Source organism: Fukomys damarensis, unplaced genomic scaffold, assembly GCF_012274545.1.
Source record: "Fukomys damarensis isolate Sample0158 unplaced genomic scaffold, DMR_v1.0_HiC HiC_scaffold_17, whole genome shotgun sequence".
Taxonomy (NCBI): Eukaryota; Metazoa; Chordata; class Mammalia; order Rodentia; family Bathyergidae; genus Fukomys; species Fukomys damarensis.
In genome coordinates this window covers 8,699,081-8,721,701 of record NW_022900929.1, presented here as the reverse complement: position 1 = coordinate 8,721,701, position 22,621 = coordinate 8,699,081, and the positions used below count along the sequence as shown (strand labels likewise).

General features: G+C 39.6%; 1 protein-coding gene across 1 annotated transcript in view; it reads left to right on the top strand.

The window, feature by feature from the left end:
• Aoah (acyloxyacyl hydrolase) overlaps positions 1-22,621 on the top strand; it is a 201,426-nt gene that overhangs the window by 51,646 nt on the left and 127,159 nt on the right. The window contains exon 5 of the mRNA XM_033764834.1: positions 3,710-3,809. Within this exon, the coding sequence (XP_033620725.1) occupies positions 3,710-3,809 (100 nt within the window). The remainder of the gene's footprint in view (positions 1-3,709; positions 3,810-22,621) is intronic.

The window sequence follows — 22,621 nt, the reverse complement described above, 5'->3', positions numbered from 1 at the left end:
ATATATATATATATATATGATTTTTAGGTATACTTACAGGATCAAAAGGAGAGTCCATAATGGCCACCTGTGCAGTGGAGAGCTGGCAGATCTAGTAGCTGCTAAGTCCAAGAGTCTGGAAGCTGTAGAACCAGAGGGATGAAGGATCCAGCACCAGTCTGAGATTGAATGACTGGAAGCTCCCTGGAGAAACCTCATATAAGTCGGGGTTGAAAGGCTGAAGAAATTGGTATGTGATGTTCACAGGTGATGGCAAAAAGGATGCAGCAGGTCAGGCAGAAGGGAGTTCTTCAAAATATACATGAACTTCCTATTTCTTTAATATTTATTCCATCCAGGCTACAAGTTTATTGAATGGTGCCACCCACAGTTGGGGTGCATCTTCCCCACTCAGTGCTACCAGTCACCTCTGAAATACCCACAGACACACCCAGAAGTGCCCTTTCCTAATCTCCTAGATGTGCTTTACCAATCCCTTGACATATTGTAGTTAATGTTCACACTGTGGTGCAACCACACAATGGAACGTTATTCAGCAGTAAACATCCACAAACTTTCACATCATGAAAAGTCAAAGAGGAAACTTAAATGCAAGTTGCTAAGTAAAAGAAGTTAAATTAAAAGTTTACAAACTATAATTTCCAACTATATGACATTCTGGAAAAGGCTGCTTCTTACGCATCTTGTACATTAAAATGATCATGAGCTTTTGTGGATTTATAAGGCTAAGGATTTTCTCTTTTTGGCAAGAGGAATACTCCTCACTTTAAGTCTTTTGATGATGAAATGCTATCATAGAGGACACCACAGTGACACACAGTGCACATTCCCCCTCTACTGACCAGCCTCACTCCCTCCCTGACCGAGTGGTCCTATCATCTCCCATGTTCAAGCTCACTCACTTGAAACTGCACTTTATTTGGGGTTGAAGGAGAGCAGGTCTTGAATACCATGTGATGAGTTGGCTCCACGGTCCAGGATTGTCACAGACAGGATAGTGGCCCTAGGTCAAAACAAAGATTAAGCAAAGGCCTAATTGTCACTCTTGAGTCCCCTGCATACCAGACCCCCATAAAGACAGCATCCATTAAATAAATGAGCCATTAAGTAGAGAACAGGTGTTTGGAAACAACTACCTTCTCCTGATTTACTGACCCTTGGTAGACATTAGTTTGGTAATAGTCTTTAGCTGTGACATGCAGCTTGCCCTGCCACTTCGAAGATTTGGCCTCTTTCTATACTTTTGAGATAATTCCCACCCTCTGATCTCCCATGAAGGGACCCTGTGTCTAAGCAGGTGGCATTCACAAAACTCTATTTTTCCCTCTCAGCTCAGAGGTACACAGACAGTTGCTAACCCATCTTGACAGCTACACTGTCAGTATCACTTGACTGAAATGAAGTCCTGGAGCCCATGAACCCAGCCTGTGTTTTCATATGGTAGCAGCCCTCAATGTATTTGGTAGTTTCTTATGTGAACTGCTCTCTCTGATGGACTTCGATGAGATACATTTTCATGAACACAAGGTTGTTCTAACCACAGGAGTACATGGTCGAAATAAATTCTCCAGGTCCCATCCAGCATTTGGAGGGGTGGTCCAAACTTGAAAAGGTGGTGGTCTGAAAAGATAACATTATTAGAAATTTTAAAAGTTATTTTGATATTCAGTAATCATTAAAATTGCTGCTTACTTACTAAGTGCAAATAGAACTATTTTAGTTTGAACTCAGAGACTTTGCACTGACTGATTAATTGATTTTTGAGACATGATCTGGCTAAATAGTCCAGGCTGGGTTATAACTTACAATCCTCTTGCCTCAGCCTTCCAAATGCTTTTTGTTTTAGCTTTCTCAATCTCATTTGTTAATCCATATGTCCAAGTATAGAATTCCTTTGGAGAGGTGGACAGCCAAGAGAGCAGGGAATAAAGCAGAGATAGGCATGGAGTAGGAAACAGATTCAGAGACTTGCATCCAGGCCCTAGCTCACAGGGGCAACCTACCCCAATACTAACCAGCAGTTCTCAAGTGTTGGCCCACGTACAGCTGTGACTGTCTTCAGTGGCAAAAACCAGAAACAGGTTGACCTTGTGTAGGAGGAGGAGGGTCAGGAAGGAAGAAGAGAGGTGATAGTAATAGTGATAGTAACAGACAGTCATTTAATTGTCGGGTTAGAAGAGACACAAGGAACCCAGAGCATACATGACATGGAACTCAGGAGCCGGAAAAGATCCAGGCCTCCAAAAGAGACAGATAGCAGAACTGGCTGCACCCTTCTGTGGTCTGCCCCAGTAACCCTTCCTGCAGGCACCCCATCCTGCAGGTGGGTTATCCAGATACTCGGTCCACAAGGAAGAAACGACTGCGTTGACCATAGCTCCTCTTATTCTAAGAATACGACAGAAGTCTTATGCATAAACCCAGACCGAAGTCAAACTTTTGTTAACATCAATTCTAGACTTTCCTAAGAAAAATTCTGCTTCAAACAGTAGTCTGATGAGGTCTGATCAATTGGCCAGGAGTTACAGAGACCAGTCACCTCCTTACCTGTTTGAATTACCCATAGTTAATTGAGGTCCAAAAACATTAAGTAGAAAATTCCAGAAGAAAATAGTTCATAAGTTTTAAATAACTTCTATTATGGGATATTGTTAGACTTTTTCTATTTCATGATTAGTTTTTGTTAATCTCTCACTGTGCCTAATTTAAAAATCAAACTTTATGATAAATATGGTCGTGTAATAAAAAGCATACAATAGGTTTAGTATTATCTGGGGTTTCAAGTATCCACAAAGCATCTTGGACCATATCCCCCAAAGGGGAGCTATGTATGACTGTGATTACAAGAAGCCACCCCTATGGGCAAGGGGGAACAGGTGAATGATCTGAGAGCTTGAGAAACCCCAGAAAGTATCCTTTAGATTCCATCCACAGAACACAACGATTTATCTCTGAGTATTACCAACCTGTGTCATTGGATTTTTATTTTCTTTGCGTTGGTTCCATTTGGTTTTAGTTTGACTCAATAATGTCCTTGGAAAATTTCCTAATACTTAACTTGTTCTTTATTAGAAGCAATATTTTATTGTGTTTTGCTTGGTAAGAAGAGATTTTAGGGGGTGTCAAAGAGAAAATTCATATGGAAGTTTTGTTTTAGCTCTTTATAATCTGGATAAAAAACAAAATATTTGAAGAGTGCGATCCTTACACCATCCCCAGGGAAAGGAACAAGTTGAGTATGTTGTATTTTCTTCCTTAAGGATAGGAAACATGTTTACTTCAAAGGGGAAGAGATGTTTTGGATTACACCTAAGAAAATAAAACTATATCACAAATGAGTTTTTGCTATAAGACCAAGAAAATATGAACACATTATTCCCATCAAATCATGACTCTGTCCATTTTTCCTTTTCCAATTGTATTTGTGGCTCCTGAAAAGAATGCAGTGCTCACGGAGAGGCGAACTCAGCCCAGAGCTGTGCTTGTCCCTCTTCTTCCCCAGGACGTTACTCTGACTGCAGGAGACAACAGCACAGCAGGAAGTCCTTATGATCCGGCTGCTACGCTGGATGGGGTAAAAGACCCCAAGGCCTCACTGCAATGAGTTGAGGGTATTATAATCCATTCTGGAGATTTACTTTGAAATAGCTTCTACTTCCTCGCTCCTATGAGATCTTAACAGCTTTTGCTTTGTTCCTTTTCCCACCAGGCTTGACGCAGACATGAACGCTGATATGGTGTGTCACGCTCTGGAGTTCTGTAAGCAGGACGCTGGCCAACCGCAGTGCCATCTCTACCCACTTCCCAAGGTGAGCGGGTCCCACTCCCACCGTGCTTCCAGTGACATGCAAGCCCTTCTGAAATGTTGTACACAGAGGCTCAGCCTCATTTGCTCAGTGGTTTGGGGACAGAGGAGGCAAGGTGACATTTTCAGTTACTCTATATGAAATCACTTCATCTAGTTTCAACCTAGATTTCTCCTCCCATGCTCCAGAGGATGTCTTTGCTGTCCAGATGTTGTTCACAGTGATGTTGATCTGGGATGGCAGGAAACAGAGCTGATCAACCAGGGAAAAAAGAGGCTTAAATGCTTCCCTACCACTTAAGAAGCAAGTCCTTCTTATAGGGTGACCAATTCATCCAAGGTTGCCTGGGGCTTTTCTGAGATAAGAACTACAAGTCCCATATCCTGAAAAAACCTGGGCGGTTGGTCACCCTAGTCTGAGCTTTATTGTCCTTACCTGTAAAATGCCTGATTGCTTTGTCATGGGAAGAAAGGGACATAATATATACAAATTTTATTAGCACAATGCCTGCTGCATAAAAAGTGCTAATAAAAATGAAAGCCCATAAGATTATTATCAATGTCGTTTTTTATTCAGGGTTCAGAATACCCAGTATACAATATATTACTTCAGGTTACTTTTAATTGGATTGCAGTAAGAGACAAGGCTGTAACTGTTGGCACAACTCCCTCCCAGTACTCTGGATCAGAATATAATGTTAAAGCAACCAGGCCTCTACTGATTTTTAGCAGCTTCCTATAAGAACAAAAATATCTGCACTGTACCTCCTTTCACAGAATTGCGGATTTTCTGTACAAAGCACAACAATTTTCTACTATAATAGTTTTCATTTTATTTGTGTTGAAATGAAGTCAGTTGCAGTATGTGGGCACCTAACGAATACATACAATTTTATGACTGACCATTTTAAAAATCCTAAGTGTGTTTTCTCGAGCAGGAAGAAAGGAGGCAAATACTTGGGATGCATGTATCTCACATTTCTGAGGTTACTGACTAAATTCCAATTTAATTTCCCCTAGCCCACCTAAGAAGTGTGGACTACGTGGCTCTCTACAAGAGTGAAAAAAAATTCACGCTTTCAAATGTGTCTTAGTCACTTTCTCTGCTGAGCTACAAAGCCTGACACCCACAACTCAAAGGAGGACAGGTTTATTTGGGCTCTCAGTTTATAGAGGCTTCAGTCCACATTCAGCTGACTCCAAGGCAGGGCAGCATGGCAGAGGAGAGAGAGTTCATGGCATGGCACAGAGAGCAGAGAGAGAGAGAGAGAGCGCGATCAAGGAAGGAGGGAGACAGACCCTCCCAGGCCACACCCCCACGACCTTCTCCTCCAGTCAGGCTCCACCTTCCAGCATCACATTTAGCTATAAACCCACCAGTGGACCAATCCACTGATGAGTATCATGGCCCCATGATCCGGTCACCTCTCCAAAGCCACACCTATGAGCACAGAGGGGGGACATTTAGATATAAACCATAACAAAATGGTATGTGACTATTTTATACTAGTAATTGCTGTGGAATAGTATTGGAAGAAGGGAATATGTCTCTGGGTAGGAAAGCAGGTGATTCAGGGTTTTGTGGTTTTCACAAGTAACATCATGTTCTACAGATGTGATAACCACAACCAGACATAGTCAGAAAATGTCCAACTTTAAACTAGCCCCTTTAAAATATCATTCCTGCAGGGCATGGTGATTCATGCCTATAACCCAGCACTCAAGAGGCTGAGGCATGCGAATTGCTTTGAGTTCAAGGCCAGCCTGGACTATATAGAAAGACCCTGTCTTTAAAAATATAATTTTTTTAAAAAATGGCATTCCATTGTGTTATACTTGGTGGAATTTATATTCAAAATTTCATTTTTTTTCCTTCCCAGTAGTACAACCACCTTTTCAACTCCCAACACAAGAACATGTTAACTAACCCTTAATCCTCTTGATCAAGAGAGTGCACTAGGGATTTCATTGGGAGAGGCTCGCTTTCTGCCTTCTGGCATCACCCAAGGAATCTGCACCTATGCCCTGGGCATCTCTCTTCCCTACTTCTGGATGCTGCTCAAGGCCTCCTCTTCAAACCCCCTGGGCAGCCTCTGTCCCTAGGGGTGACCCAAGCAGGGGCAGTCGGCGTGACCTAGGCATCTTCAGTCCTCTCCACCTCAAGGTTTCTTTTAACAACAGAAATAATCTGTCCTGAGTCTTTGCCATGTGCTGAGACTCAGCTTCATCTTTTTAGTCTCCCGAAGAATCCTAGAGTGTTGGCATCATTATGACCCCTTTATTCAACAGTTGAGGAAACTGAGGCCAGAAGAGTTTCTGTAACGTGCTAAAAGTCAGTCCCCCAGGAAGAAAAAGGACTGAGATCTGTCACTGTGCTCTGGGGGTTGTTGTTCTCCTCACATCTGGGCCAGGATTTCTGTAATTCCCCTGAGATAGCACTCTACAACGGTCATCTGAATCCCCACCACCAGAAACCACTAGGGTTAAAATGTTATTTGTTTCTGTTTTTCCCCTTTATCATTACATTTTGAGCATATGTGGTATGATCAAATGCAGTGAGTTAAGAAAAAATATATTACAGTAAAAGACACTTTGGCATTCATCCCTTTCAAAATATTCCCCCTAGCTTTGAACATGTGCCATTGTTCTTGCCACTTTCTGGAGCAGTTCAGGGAGTTCTCTTTCTTGAGTGCTTTTAGTTGCACTGTTGCGGCTGCCTTGATGTCCTGCCTGGGTCGATTCAAAACATTTACTTTCATGTAAATGACATGTTGACTTGGAGAAAGAGCCAGAAGGCACATGGGGCTAGATCCATTGAACAAGGCGAATGAGGACACACTGTAATCCTTTGCCAAGACTGCCTTTCCATTGGATGGCAATGAGCACACTATGTTTTGCATTTATTACACCTCATGAAGACACCCAGGAAAGACGACTTCCACAGTCCTTCAGAAAATGGCCAGAATAAGGGAATAAGTATGTTTGAAGTCAGGGGAGTATTTTCAAGGGGCTAAATGCCAATGTGTCTTTCACTGTAATAGCTTTTATTTAAACATTCAATATATTCTTAAATGGTACGAAGTAAACTTTTTATTATTTCCCTGGCATACAAATCCTTCCTACAATGCATGTATGAAATGTGTACCTACTGAGGACTGCAGATGTGGTTGTACTCATCATTTCCAGCCCACCAGAAGGCTTCCTCGTGGCCATTCCATGTCAATACCCACAAAGTGGCCATTATTCCAACACAGATTAGTTCATTTACAAAAAAAAAAAAAAAATCTCTTGTTGGACTCATGTAAGTGGAAATACCTAGTATACATGGTCCCTCGCTTACAAGGGGTTGCCTTAAATTTTTTATACTTTACAATGGTATGGTAGTAATATGCACCCAGAAGAAATGACATTTTGAGTTTTGACCTTTTCCATAATTGTTCATGGCCCCCTTCTTCTCCAAGACCTTGGGCAGTGGCAATCAGCTCCCAATCAGCCACACAATCACCGGGAGGAACAAGCAACACCTTACAGTGTACTGTGTCACTGGTGTTTTGGACATACTGTGTTTTCACTTCCCATCACACCTACAAACACCCATCTCTGTGTGTCCATGAGATATTCAGCTGCGTTGTGAAACAGCCTGTGTGTTTGACGTTTTTGCCCCACTGCAGGTTGGTTGATGTAAGCGCTCTGAGCACACTGCAGCAGGCTGGGCTGAGTGACGACGTTTGGTGGATTTGATGCAGTAAATGCATTTACGAGCTCACATCAGCTGTCACCACCTCCATAAGATAATTCCTAACTCCCCCAGCCATGGTCACAAAAATAACTTTCCTAGTTCTTACAATGTGCTGATACTGTTCTGAATGGCTTACATTTATTAATCCATTTACTCTTGTGAAGTAGGTAGTGTTGTCCACATTTTACAGATGAGAAAAGTGAGGTGCAGAAATGATAAGATCTTAAAATTATATGGCTTTTCTTATGAGAATGAAAGGGTATGGGAAGAGGGAGGGGGAGATGAGGGGTGGGAAGAAAAAATGTTTACAGACAATCATTGCAAATATCACCCAGATGGTTTTATATTAGCTACTTTGGGAGGACTGATTATACCTTGATTACTTTTCCCCCTGCTCCCTCTCTCATTTGCACACAAAACAGTGGATTGAGTGTATACATTTATGTACAAAAGCATGCTTCTGACAGCACAGCTTACAAATTGAAAACCAAGTGCACCTGTGTACGCCCTGTAGCTCTTCACATCCCTCTGTTTGGAATCCAAGTGTTACAAGGTAGGAGCCCAACTGGAGCCAGGAGATCCTGGAGCCTTGACTTTCTAATGCTCTTTCCCCAGCCCCTATTCCTTACATCCCCAGGTAGAGCTTCTGGTTTGCAACAAGCACCTTCTTACAGCTTGCCAGAGGGGCATGCTGTATTTACCAGCATTTCAAAGGCACACTTGGGAATGACTTCACAGCCCTCTGATCCACATAAGAAAAGAATTATTTTCAGAACTTTTGAGAATATATACTGTACAAGGAGATAAATTTTCCTAGTTTCCCTGGGGCCCCCAGCCCCCTTACATTGCTGGGAGGAAGGTCTTCTGTCCTAGGAAAACAACCAGATTTTGAAGTGGTATTTTCCATGCTGAACCCAGTTTCTGCAGGAACCAGGAGCTGTACTGAGTGTATGGGAGCACTTGTATGCAGGAATTCGTGTTTCCCCAGAATCCAAACCTCCAGGTAGCTGACATCAATCAGTTTGGGAAAAAACAAGTTCACACTCGTATTATGAGAAAGTAATATGGGACAAACTCTTGTTCAACTGGGAAATAAATAAGCCGACCTTAGGAATTTGCTTTTATTTTTTAAACATCAGGAATCAAATAAAATTTGACTCGTCTCTTTTAATACAAGGTGTAAGGTAGCAAAGTTTAAGAAAAAAATCATAGAGGATAGGAAATTGAGCATTTTCTAAGATTTATCAAACACTAAATTTCTTTCAATAAAAGTGCCATTACCCTTTGTTCCCCATGCTCTATTTAGCCCTGGGAGCTTGTTCTCTCAGATATGTTATCTAGTCTCCCTCACATTCTGTTTTTCTTAATAAAGCTTTTCTTTGGCAGTAATTGCAGATGTACAAAAATTGGCAAGGATACAGCAGAGCACCCATCCCATCCATCCCCTGAGCTCAGATTCCCCTTATGCCAACATCTCAGCATTACTCAGTCAAAACTAAGGAAACCAGTCTTATGATTTTGTATACATGATTAGTAATTAAACTCCAGACTTACGATTTCATCACGAATACCCTGTTCAAGGGTATTTTTTCTTCTCTTGGATCCACTCCAGGATACACATAGCATTTTGATGCCGTTGTCTCCATGGTGGCTTGTGGTCCATGAAAGTTTCCCAGTCTTTCCTTGTTATCTGTGGCCTTCATAATAGTGAGAAATATTGACTTAAGTACGTTTGTAAACTAGTTCTCAAATTTGGATTGTTTGATTATTTTTTTTGGAGTAAACAAGGTTATGGGCTTTGGAAAGCACACCCAGATGGAGGTGTTCTTTTCCCCACAACCTACTAGGGTTCCACAGTACCACAGGATGCCACTGGGGAAGTCAGCCTCACCTCTTGGTTAAGGTGGTGTTTGCTAGTCTTTCCATGTGAAATCACTATTCCCCCCACCACACCTTTCCTCCGCTCTGTTCTCCAACAATGAGTCTCTAAATCTAACCCACCCCAAGGCAGCCAAGGCAGATCAAGCCCCACCTCCTGGAAGAGAGAGCACCCATGAATATTGGTTGGAACTCTTCCACAAAGAACTTGTGTCACTTCTCCTCCATGTGGACTCAGGTACATGCACTATATATTTTGGGTTGAACCTACATCTACATTATTTGTTTTGTGTTTCAAACTTTTCCAGTTTTGCTACCACTAGGAGCTCTTTGGGTTGGCTCCTGTGTCCCTTTAACGTGCCTCTTTTTTTAAGCGCTTTCCTACCTTTTGGTATTAATAGATGACATAGACTCATCTCATCATGTTGTTATGATTGGTGGTTTTCTGTGCCAACTCAAGAATCAGCCATTTCCCCCAAAGGCCCTGGTTCCTTCTCTTGGAGAATGATATTTAGAAGCCAAATCTGGACGAGGGGACATCTTTGCTTCTAGCCTTCTTGGCAGAGAGCTAAATAAAGTGTGCATGCATATGTCCTACATATACACATATAACTGACAGTTGCTTGTGTCGATTCATCATGTGTATGATCATAAGGTTATACTGAAATATCCAATTGTATTTTTTTCTCTCATTGAGTTTATTGGTACAGTCTAGGTATACAGCACAGCTACATTCATCATTGGGATCTTGCACCTTTACATGACAGGTCTTGGTTCTCATTTTCTCCCCTTGTCCCTGCCCTCCCTTCACCCCCTCCTACCCTCCCCATTTACAAACACTTTATTTCCACTTTATCATTTTCTCATATTTTTTTCTTTTCCCTTATTATCTTTCCCCTTCTCTTCCCACTTTCTCTATACCTTTTTTAGCCCTTTCATTCCTATTTCACATTGTCAATTATATCATTAGGATCTTTTTTTTCTTTTTATCGAGTTTATTGGTACAATCTAGGTATACAATACAATTACATTCATTATTGGGATCCTGTACCTTTACATGATAGGTCTTGCTTCTCATTTTTTCCCCTTGTCCCTGCCCTCCCTTCACCTCCTCCTCCCCTCCCCATTTATAAACACTTTATTTAGATTTTTTCAATTTCTCATATTTTTTTCCTCTCCCTTATTACTTTTCCCCCACTCTTCCCACTTTCCCTATACCTTTAGCCCTTTACTTCCTTTTTCAAATTATTAATTATCTCATTAGGATCCTGTGTACTATTATAGTGTTTCACACCAGAGAAACTATTCGGTATTTTGGTTAAAGAAATCTCTGTATGAACATTAAAAATAGGGAATCCTAATATAAAACTAAAAAGGAAAGTAAAAGAGAAAAGGCAATGATGTAAGATTAAAATAATCCTTAATTCTGAAGATGAAAATGGTCCCTGAGCATATTAAATTGCTTCTTGCTCTTGTAGTCTTATTCTTTTTTTCAATATTTAGAATACATTATTAGTTTCTGTAATCAAACCCATGTAGATATGACCTTACATATTTAATACAGTGCATTAACCCTGTACAAATGGAAAAAAATTAAAATTAAACTTAAAAAATTAACATTTCTAGACCAATATGGCTGTCAATTTCTGTATAATGCCAACTCAACACAGTAAATTGGGATAACTTTTTCCAAAGTTGACAGCACAGTTAAAGTTTCCAAAAATTCAAATTATATATGTGTGTGTGTGTGTGTGTGTGTGTGTGTATAGACCAGTAATAGCAGTATGTTATGCATCAATAGCAGCAACAGCTTCTCCAGGTTCTGCAGTCATCTGAACAAAATTATAGACATTCAGCACATTCCATAAAAACAACAAAAACAAAAAAACAAAGAAAAGAATAATATCCAGATAACAACAAAGTTCTGTTGCTGCTGTGGTACCTGGCACCATTTTTTTTATTAGCATCTTAATCATCATCTGGAAAGAGAACACTCTAGAGTAATATATTCAAAAATAGCTCTAATAAAGCATGGTCACTACTACGTATCATAAAGCAGGTACAAGATATTTTACATTCACAGAGGTATGATACAGTACAGTCCTACATCAATAATACTAGAATCAGTTTTTGTTTGAAATTTGCTTTATCTGCAAATAAGATTGCTACCCCTTTTTTCTGGGCTCCTGTCACATGGAGAATTGTTTTCCATCCTTTCACTTTCAGTCTATGGGCTTCTTTTTGCACTAGGTGTGTTTCTTGTATACAACATATTGTTGGATTTTGCTTCTTATTCCATTTTGCCAGTCTATTTCTCCTGATTGGTGAGTTGAGGCCATTGACATTGATGGTTATAACTGATATGTACTGATTTATTATTGTCAATTATTGTCATTATTGGCCTTTTATTGACTCTTTTTACTTTTTCACCTTCTCCTTTTAGTTTCTTGCCTTGCCTATTTGATTTGGTCTGTTGGGCCTCATGGTTTTGTTGCCTTCATTGTCTTTTTGTAGGATCTTGTTTAGAATTCTTTGTAGTGCTCGTTTGGTATTCATGTAGTTTCTCGGGTGTTCTTTGTTGTGGAAGTATCTTATTTCCCCATCCGTTTTGAAAGAGAGTTTTGCAGGATTTTGTTGCCTTCATTGTCTTTTTGTAGGATCTTGTTTAGAATTCTTTGTAGTGCTCGTTTGGTATTCATGTAGTTTCTCGGGTGTTCTTTGTTGTGGAAGTATCTTATTTCCCCATCCGTTTTGAAAGAGAGTTTTGCAGGATACATCAGTCTAGGCTGGAGGTTGTTCTCTTTTAGTACTTGAAATATCTCACTCCAGGTTCTCCTTGCCCTAAGGGTTTGTGTTGAAAAGTCTGCTGTGATTCTGATGAGCTTTCCTTTGCATGTGATTTGTTTCTTTTCTCTTACTGCTTGGAGTATTTTGTTCTTCTGTTGGGTTTCTGGGATCTTGATTATTATATGTCTAGGTGTAGTTTTTTTTTTTTTTTATTGTGGCTAGTTGGTGTTCTATATGCCTCACTTATCTGAATGTCAAATTCTTCCCCTCTGTTTGGGAAGTTTTCTGTCATTAATTCTGTGAACAGCTTTTTTAAGTCATTTGTATTTTCTCCTGCTACTTCATGGATTCCTATCAGTCTTATGTTATTTTTCTTTACATCATCTAGTAGTTGTTGGATCAATTTCTCATGATCCCTTACTGTTTTTAAGAGGCCTGTCTTTTCACAGTCACTGACTGCAATCTTACCTTCTATATCTGAGAGTCTATCTTCGCATTCTTTTATTCTGTTGCATACACTTTCAATGGAGTGTTTAATCTCCTGGATATCTATTTGAATCTGTTTTATGGATTCCATTTCTCTCCTATGTTGGGCGTTTATTTTTTCCATTTCTTTCTTATGCTGGGCCTTCATGGCTTCTATCATGGTCCTGCACTCATCTATCTTTTTTTGTCAGTTTCTGCTCTAGAGTCTCAAATCAAGACTTTCATTTTGCTCACCATCTCTATGATTATCTGGGAAATTATTTCGGTTTTGAATTTTTCTAAAGCCTGATTGATCTGTTTTGTTACTTCCTGTGCTTTGAGTTCAGGGTGTCCTGGTGGTTCACTATGGGCCTTTTCATCCTCATTTGTCCTACTGTTTGCCATTGGTGAACTGGAAGTCTGTCTTTTTGTCTTGCTTAAGTGTTTTCTCATTTTTACTTTTGTTGTTGGGCTGTCCTTGGTTTAATCTCTGGGATATCACCCAAATTTTCCTGATATAGTTGTGCCTTAGCTTCTGGGTCTCTAACGACCCACAGACATTCTCATCCTCATAGCATCAGAGAAAACGGCTCATCAAATCAACCACAATCCTTTATCCCAACTGATACAATCAGCAACACATTATGATCAAGCACAACTTGGAAACTGACCACCTGTGGAAGTCACTAGTCTATCACCCTTAAACCATTTGAATTAAATTGAAATCAAGAAGCAGTCCAGAACATGTCTGCAGTGAACAAACTTTTCAATATAGTATATTTACCATTCAATGGCTCAGACTGAGCTAGGACACAAGACCCCTGATCTCAGTTAGCTGATGGCTGAACCCCATGATGCAGACTGACTTCAGGCTGCAAGGCCCAGATTGAGTTCCCCAACCTTCTGAATGGTTGAACTCCACACCATTCTACTAGAGGTTTCCCATGCCCTTTCTTTAAAGATGTTCAAAGTTGGGAACTCAGAAAAAATCCCTTTATGACCACCTCTGCCTCTGCAGAGTGGGTCCAAGGACTGGCATAATCAGGAGGTCTGAGAGTGTGTGGGGGAGTATAGGGGTTCAGGGGCTACCTTCCTGGCACTGGAGCGATGGTGACTCCGGGCAGAAGGCGTGGCTCTCATTCCTGCGGTGGATCGGGGCCCAGCTATCATTAGGATCTTATGTACTATTATAGTTTTTCACACCAGAGAAACTATTCGGTATTTATACATATGTGACTTATTTATTTCACTTAGGAGTATATCCTCAATATGTATCCATTTTCTCATTCTTTATGGCTGAATAGTATTCCATTTTATGGAAAAATCACATTGAAATATCCAATTCTAATCCAGTAACACAGCACCAAATTCTACTTTGCAGGCTATCAGACATAATTTATAATTGACACATAAGGTCTTAACCAAGGCTTCTAACTGGTGAGTAGAATCTGAACTCAAGCCTGGGCCTTGGCTCCAGCTCTCTGCTCATCACATTAGCACTGCCTGTGTTTATCATAGATTATGGAGCACACACAGAGTAGCCTCTTCTTGGTGCCAGAGAGAAATAAAGGCAGCTTTGATTTTAGTTTTAATGAAATATCCTGAGAATCTCAACTTCCACAAATCTGGCACAAATATCTCAACTCTCTCAGTACTGATTAAACTATATAGCCACCCACCCACTCAGTCATGCCTCAAGGAACACTTCTGGAGCATTTAGCATGTACCAACCCCATAACGAGGTACCTTAAGTAAGCTCTCTCTCTTTACCATTACAAATCCACAGGACAGAAAGATTCCTCTATGTTATAACAAGTCTGCAAATACCCAGAGAACTAAAGACTTCCCTGAAGTCCCAGAGTATCCACAGAATAATTGTTTTCCTTTCTCCTGCCAGCAAATATTTATGTACAATGAATTATGTAGACCAATCATCCAACAAGTGTGACAGACAACAGTCATGCAAATACCAATTCTAGTGGGGAGGTGGGCATGTAAACAAACAATGAGGAAGAGACAGTGCTCTAACAGAGGATGTCAGGAGGAAGAGGAAACCCAGTACAGAGAGCTGGATTGAAGGTGACAAGGGCCTCCCAAATGAGACCATACAGTGACCCTGCCTACCACAGCTCAGGTACCTGAGCCTGGGTCCTCTGCCTAGAACTCTTCCTATTCTCACATGGCAGGGGCCTTCCTCTTCTGTGGGTCTCTGCTGAAATGCCTGCCCTGAATGGCCTGTCTAAAGAAAGTCTCCTTTCTGTCTCTCTCACATTTGTGGACAAGAACTATGTCTCCTTGTTTACCATCCTATTCCTGGGGCAAATGCATAGTAGATGCCTCATAAGACTTACTGAATGAGAGATCAGATGTGAAAAGCATTGCTGAACTTAGATCAGAACATAGATCTTTACCTCCTCCTCTGAGGATTCATTTGGTCTTAAGGAACATAGAAGAGTTCAAAATGCTGAATCTATTTTAGAATAAGAAGTAGTTTTCAGAAATAAGCATGGGCCCAATCCCAGTGTGTCTGGTCTGGCATTACTGGGGTAGGGTTTGAGTATCTGAACTTCCACAAAGCTTTGCACGAGCAATGAAAAATGGGAACTGTTGCCCTGGAGCATGGCTCAATCCTGAATGTATTGTTGTTTCTGCTACAGGCCTCCTCTTTGTCATCCAGTGACTGCCCAGACCTAGCTCCACCAGCCCTTGCCCTAACTATTCCTTGATTTCTACCCCTTTCCTGATGAATTCATTAACTTAAACTCTGTTACTGTGTTTCTAGCCTTTCCTGTAAGACCATCAGTGCCCTCCTAAATGTCAAATGACCAAAATGAGATTGTAAGGCTGGGGCTGTGCCTGTCTGGATGTCTGTACCCACCACTGGCACACTAAGGATGCCCTCCAAATGTGTGTTGAATAAATGGGCCAGCATTTGAGCTCAATGCTACCTATACAGTCAGAACAGTAATTCTGTCATGATTTACCTTATCTCTCCATTCCTTCCCCAAAGTTGCCGGCCTCTATACCATCAGCACATCTTCCTTGTCTTTTCTACAGATTCTAACTGCCTGAAGAGGTCTTAGTCCTTTTATCTAGACTCAGGCTTTCCAACTTTGGCTTTTCTGGAAGACTCACCATGGGCATCACTCTGTCCTTCAGGCCTCTTTCTTGACTAAGGCTGCAGTCACCCCCTAGATATTTCCCCTGTTGCAACAGCATACGGTGTACTTGGAGCCCTGCACTTGAATGAGAACTTTTAGAGGACACATTTCAAAGCCAACTAGAGTTCTTTTTTTAATATTTTTTTCCAACTAGAGTTCTTAAATGAGGTCTAGATGCTTGATCAATGATGATTAAAGAAATAAATCAACAATAAAAAATAATAAGGAATAGGGAAGATGATTGGAATCTAGGATTGGAGTCTGGACTACAGTTTATGGTCTCCCCTATTCAAAACCAAATGTTCTCTAATAATCAGCAGTTCTTCCTTCTTCTTAAGCAAGAAACTCATCTCCTGGTCCTGAGCTCCATTTTTTTCTATGCATGTACACATGTGAATGCACATATGTGTATGTGTGCATTTGTATGTGTGTATGTATTTGGGTAAATTTCTTTAGTCCATATCTGTTTTCCAAGACTCAAATCTCTATAGTCCACATTTTTTCCTTTGTACTAAAATTATGACTTATCTTGTTTTGTGACAGGTGCACAGAAAATAAAAATGAATTAAGGGCTCTCAGTTTAACAAAATCTCTCTATCAAAGAAAGCAAATTACTTCCTCTGTCATCATCATCTGTTGTGTTGGAGCCTCTGTGGCTTCTGCCATGCACAGTTCCAGCCGAACAATAGCTCAGAACCTAGACAGAATAATTAAGCGTCTCTGTTCCATTTAGCTGTGTTTGCTCTAACCCTGTCCTCCAGCTTAACTGTGAGTAGTGTGTGTGTAGTGTTTTCTGAGACACCCAAGCTTTACAGAATACAAGTTATTAAACAAGAAAGAAGCTCTTCATGTGATGAGCAGAGCTTTGGGTTGAGGAAATTTCCTTCTTGAATGATGGTTTATTTTGAGGATTACTTGATAAACCATCAAAGCATCAAATGTTATTTCTTAAGGGAATATACATCCAAGAAAGAATAACTTACAGGTTTGAAACATTATTTGCTAACTTAATATGCAGGAAGAATTCATAAAGTTTTCAAAATTACCTTGCATAATTAAACTCATGGTGTTGTGTGGAAGTTGAAAATATCTTTGATCAATGAGACCAGAAATGGTACTGATCACAAGGACCTTGGGTGAAATTGACAGACTCCTAACATGCAGACTGTCACTCTCTTATTCTTGTAATAGACACTTCCCAAGCTCTTCTGGTATAATAGATACACATTAGGGGCTGAGAAATAAAAGACAATGATGACTGTCATGAAAATGGGCAAAGTACTTGGCACACATATGTCATCTAAAACCTTCCCACACAACTGCAAGGTTATTCCATTACCCTAATTTCACAGATGGAAAAAAAAATTAAGAAAACTATTGAGTATGGAGCTGTTTAATTGACAATGTTTTTAAAGTTCCTCTTTGAACACCTGAGGAAATTAGGAACAATGAAATAAATGACAGAGGAATGGAGCCACTTCAACATAGAAAATCAGCTTAAAATGGAACTAAATATGGAATCTAGTAATAAACCCAAGGGCACTTCAGATTCTCGGTTCTTTTTTAATTAAAATAGCATTTCAAATCAGTGATAAAGCACTGGGTTAGTCAGTGAATACACAGAACTAGAAAACAGACATGGTGGGGAGGTTAAGCTAGATACTTATTTCTTATAGCAAAATAAATCACAAATGAGCTAAAGGTTGAATGAGAAAGAATGGAACCATAGACAAAGACAAAACCTGCACATGTTTATTTATAATTTGTGGTTCAAAAGTCACAATATTAATAGGAAAATATCAATACGTCTATTAATAACATGTTCTGTACATGAAGCCAAAAGACAAATGCCAAAAGAGGAAACTATTTTTGTATTATGCCACACAAAAAAAATTTTCTATGATTCAAAGAGCTCTTAGAAAAAAAAATGTGCAAGCACCATAAACAATTGGTTTACACAAAAGGAATGTCAAAGAGTCAAAATAAAGGGGAAATTAATGCTCACCTTTTCTCATGATTAAGACAAAGAAGACTAAAACTAGATGCCATCTACCTCTCATGTGTTATGTTTCCAAGGGACTCTCTAATGGCCATTGGTCAATAAGTTACCACAGAAACAGAAAACCTCTAAATATCAGAGAGCACTAAATTTATTTGTTCCCTGAAATTTCGAAGGTTTTAAAACCTAACAGATCACATTAAAACCTTGTGTACAGACTAAAGATCTACTCTTTAATCTTTTATCCAAACATTTCAAATTAACTTGTCAGAGAATCCAAGCTGTACTTTTGTAAAAGTCCACATTTGTATCTGGGAGAATTTATCTACTTAGGTTTGCTTAAAGACTTATTTTGGGTGGGAGGGCATTAACTTATGTAGATGTAGACTTTTCAAAGGATGGCAATAATAATGCAAATGACTTCTTATATGTACAGGAAATCAAATGATTCCAAGGAAGGTACTTATACGATGTTCAAGGTATTTTTTAAAAAACATTATCTTGCAAGCTTTTGGGAAGTTCAGAACATCACAACTATCTCTGTCTTGAGAACATACTTTTTTTCCCTTAGCTCAAAAAGATCTATTGACCTCAATGAATTTCAATAGTTCTGAAAGATCATTTGAATTTCAAAGTTTTAATCATTGACCTTCCTGCATCCATTCTTGGTCCTCTCTTTGTTTTCCCACATCTGTACTCAGCTCACATGTCTCTCTCCTCTAAGAAGTTTTCCCTGATACTCTCAGTTAAGCCAGGCCTTCCCAGATTTCTCTCCATTCTTCCCACTTCATCTTCCTGGCACTTATTACAGTCGTACTAAATAATCACAAATTTATTATTGAATGTCTCTTCCCCCATTAGGGGGTAGCTCCCATGTGAAGACAAGTAGTCTGGCTGTTTTCTTTTCTTTCAAATGTAGTGTTATTTGCAATTTCCCTAAAGCCCTGCACATTTCACTACATGTGTAGTCACTGAATGACTCTTGGTTAACAATGGCATCGTAGAAAGAATAATGCCCTCCCTCTGCAAAGAAGTTCACATCCTAATCCTCACAAGCTGTAAACAGGTCACCTTACATAGCAAAAAGAAATTTTTGGTTGTGACTTAGATAAAGATCTTTAGATGGAAGATCATCTCAGACTATCTGTGTGAGGCTGATATAGTCCCAAGAGTACTTATAAAAAGCAAGCATTAGGATCAGAGTGAGAGAAGAGAACCTGACACTAAGAGTAGAGGTCAAAGTGATGAGGCCATCAGCCAAGAAACATGCACAATAGCTAAATACTGGAAGAGGCAAGGGAGGGATTCTCCCTTGGAACCCTATGGGAGGATCCAGGTGACTCCTTAATTTTAGCCCTAGATTTTTGACCTCCAGAACTGCATAAAAGAGTAAGTTTGTGTTGTCTCAAGCCACAAAGTTAGTGGTCAATTAATACAGCAACAATAGAAAGCTAACACCAATAAATTGCTTCATTGTGTAACATTAGGCAAATCTTATCTAACAAACAGAAAAAGGGTTTAAAAAAATTAAAATACTATGTTACAGAATAACTGATCTACCTCGTTATTTCCCAGAAATTGTAGTAGCATCCGACTAACCCAGTTATTTCCCAGAAATTGTGCCTTTAAAGAATGAGATAATATTGGGCCAGGGATTTATCTTGGTGGTGCTGCCGCCTGCCTTGCAAGCACAAGAACCCAAGTTTGATCCCTGGTACAAAAAAAAAAAAAAAAAAAAAAAAAAAAAAAAAAAAAAAACTCTGGACCCACAGAGCTACAGAGTTTGTAACTGGCTAGCTTCTTTGTGGACCCAGAAGAGCTAGCAAAATAGAGCAGCGATAGAAGCTGTGAAGCCTTGGGCATTTCACTTAACATCACTGGGTCTTGGTTTCTCAACCATAAAGTAGGGTTAAGAATTGTTATTTCCTGCCAGCAATTTAGCTCAGTGGTTCTACTGCCTTCCTCTCAAGGTCCCGAGTTCAATCCCTGGTACAAAAAAAAAAAATGTTATTTCCTGCTTTATAGAGTTAGTATAAAGCTTAGAGATAAAAGATACACAACATTTGCTACAGACCTGAGGCATGAAAGAAATTATGGCAAGAAGGCATATAATGGTAGTGGTGATGATAACGGTAATTTCAGGAAATGATAAATAATGTTAGAAAAAAGATTAGAGTGGTATAGTGCTACAGAAAATAAGGCTTTTTTAAAAAAGATTTTGCCTGGAGAAAGAAAAACAGTGATAGTTGTCATTCAATATATTGGTGATAATAATATCTATACAATTCCAAAGTAACCTAAACAGATAGAAGAAAACATAGCTAAGGATAAAATACGTGTAATGAAGAGTCATTCAGCAGTAAAGGGAAGTGCATTTCAAAAGTAGTTTTTTTGTTTTTGTTTTTGTTTTTGTTTTCATTCTTGAAGAGGAAAATGACATGAACTTGACTTTGTTTTTTTTCTACTGAACTTAAAGCCGTAAATGGACATCTGAGCTGAAAAATGTCAGAACCTGAAAACCAAACTGGGCTTTGATAAAGCTAAATCCTACATACTGGAAAACAGCCACTGTGACATATAGTCAGACACAGATATCAGAATAGTCCAGCAAATTCTACCCAAAGGCAAGACATGCCAATGTTTGATAAAAACTCATAAGCAGTAGAACATCTTGCCTTTTCTTTCTACTTCACAGAAATCACCTTTTGAAAGCTCTTTTCTGTACATTTCTATGTCTCTTTCCCATCTACCAGAATTAGTAAGTTTGGATTAATATAGCAAAGTATCATCGCTGGGGTGCATTATAAATAAATGACATTTATGTACCCCAGTCTGGAAGCTAGAAGTCCAAGATTAAGGTACCAAGGTATGGGCCCCCCTTCAGGTAGCAGACAGCCAACCTCTCACTATGTCTCCACATTCAAGATGGTTCTTCTGCTAAGAGAGCAAATCAAGGTCATGATAGCTCCACTTTTATGATCTAGTTATCTCTCAAAGGTCCCATTTCCAACTGCTATCATATAAAGATTACAGCTTCAGTATACGAATTGAGAGGTGGCTGTATTAATCTTTCTCATTTCTGGTGCCAAATACTTAACACAATCAACTTAAAGGAAGAGAAGTGTATTTTAGCTCACAGTCTGGGGGGAGTCAGTCCATGGTCAGCTGGCTCTACAGCAGAAACAACACAGTGAAAGGGCCTGGTGGAACAAAGCTGCTTAGTTCATGGCAGCAGGGAAGCAGAACAGGGGAACAGTGCCAGCAAGGAAGGGGCCAAGGATCAGATACAGACCCCAAGGACACACCTACATGACCCACTCTGACACACCCGGAAGTGTGCTCCACTTATCCACTGGGTGGATCCCAGATCAATCAAGTTGACAATTAAGCGTAACTATCACTGTCTATGCTGTCATTATCTATGCACTTACCTCCTCTAGCAAGCAAGAAATTATTTGGAGAGAGCATCTTCCAAGTCTTGCACCCTTTTTTTTTCAGCTTTAATTGAGTTTATTGGTACATTTTAGGGATACAGTACAGTTACATTCATTGTTGGGATCTTGTACCTCTACATGACAAGTCTTGATTCTCATTTTTTCCCCTTACCTCTGCCCTCCCTTCACCCCCTCCTCCCCTCCCCATCTACAAACACTTTATTTTCATCTTTTCATTCTCTCACATTTTTTTCTTTTCCCTTTTTACTCTTCCCCTACCCATCCCACCTTCCCTACACCTTTAGCTCCTTTCTTCCCATTTCTCAATGTCAGTAATTTTATTAGGATCTTCTGTATTATTGCAGATTATTGACACCAGATAAACTATTTGGTATTTACACATGTGTGACTTATTTATTTCACCTAGGAATATATCTTCAATATGTATCCATTTTCCTATGAATGAATCTATTTTCTCATTCTTTATGGCTGAGTAATATTCCATTTTATAGAAAAATCACATCTTCTTTATCCAGTTTCCAACTGATGGGCAAATAGGCTGTTTCCAAGTTTTAGCTATTACAAACTGTGCCGCTATAAACATGGGTGTGCATACTTCTCTGTGATATGATTCTTTTAGTTCTTTTGGAAAGATAACCAGCAGAGGGATGGCTGGGTCAAATGGAACCTCCAGTCCAAGCTCTTTGAGGTATCTCCATATTGATTTCCATAGTGGTTGCACCAGTCTGCACTCCCACCAACAACGGAGAAAGGTTCCTTTCTCCCCACAACTCCGCCAACATTTGTTATTGTGTGATTTCTTGATAGCAGCCATTCTTTGTGGGGTGAGGTGGAATCTCATCTGCATCTCTCAAATGATCAGTGATGTGGAACATTTTTTTATATATTTGCTTGCTGCTCTTACTTCTTTGTCTGAGAAATGTCTGTTCATTTTGGATGCCCATTTTTGAATCAGGTCTTTATATTTGGGGGGGTGATTGTTTTGAGTTCTTTATATATTCTTGATAATAGTCCTTTGTCTGAGGAACAGCTGGTAAACATTTTTTTCCCACATTGTAGGTTGTCTTTTAGTTCTGCTGATGGTTTCTGTTGAAGTACAGAAGCTTTTTAATAAGATGAGATCCCAGTTGTTGATTCTTTCTGCTAGTTCCTGTGCTACTGAGGATTTCTTCATAGTCTTTTCCTATGCCAATGTCTTCTAGAGTTCTGCCTAACTTACCTTCCAGCAAGTTTAATGTTTCTGTTTTAATATTTAGATCTTTAATCCATTTGGATTTTAATTTAGTGCATGGTGAAAGATAAGGGTCTAGTTTTAATCTTTGGCAGGTTGAA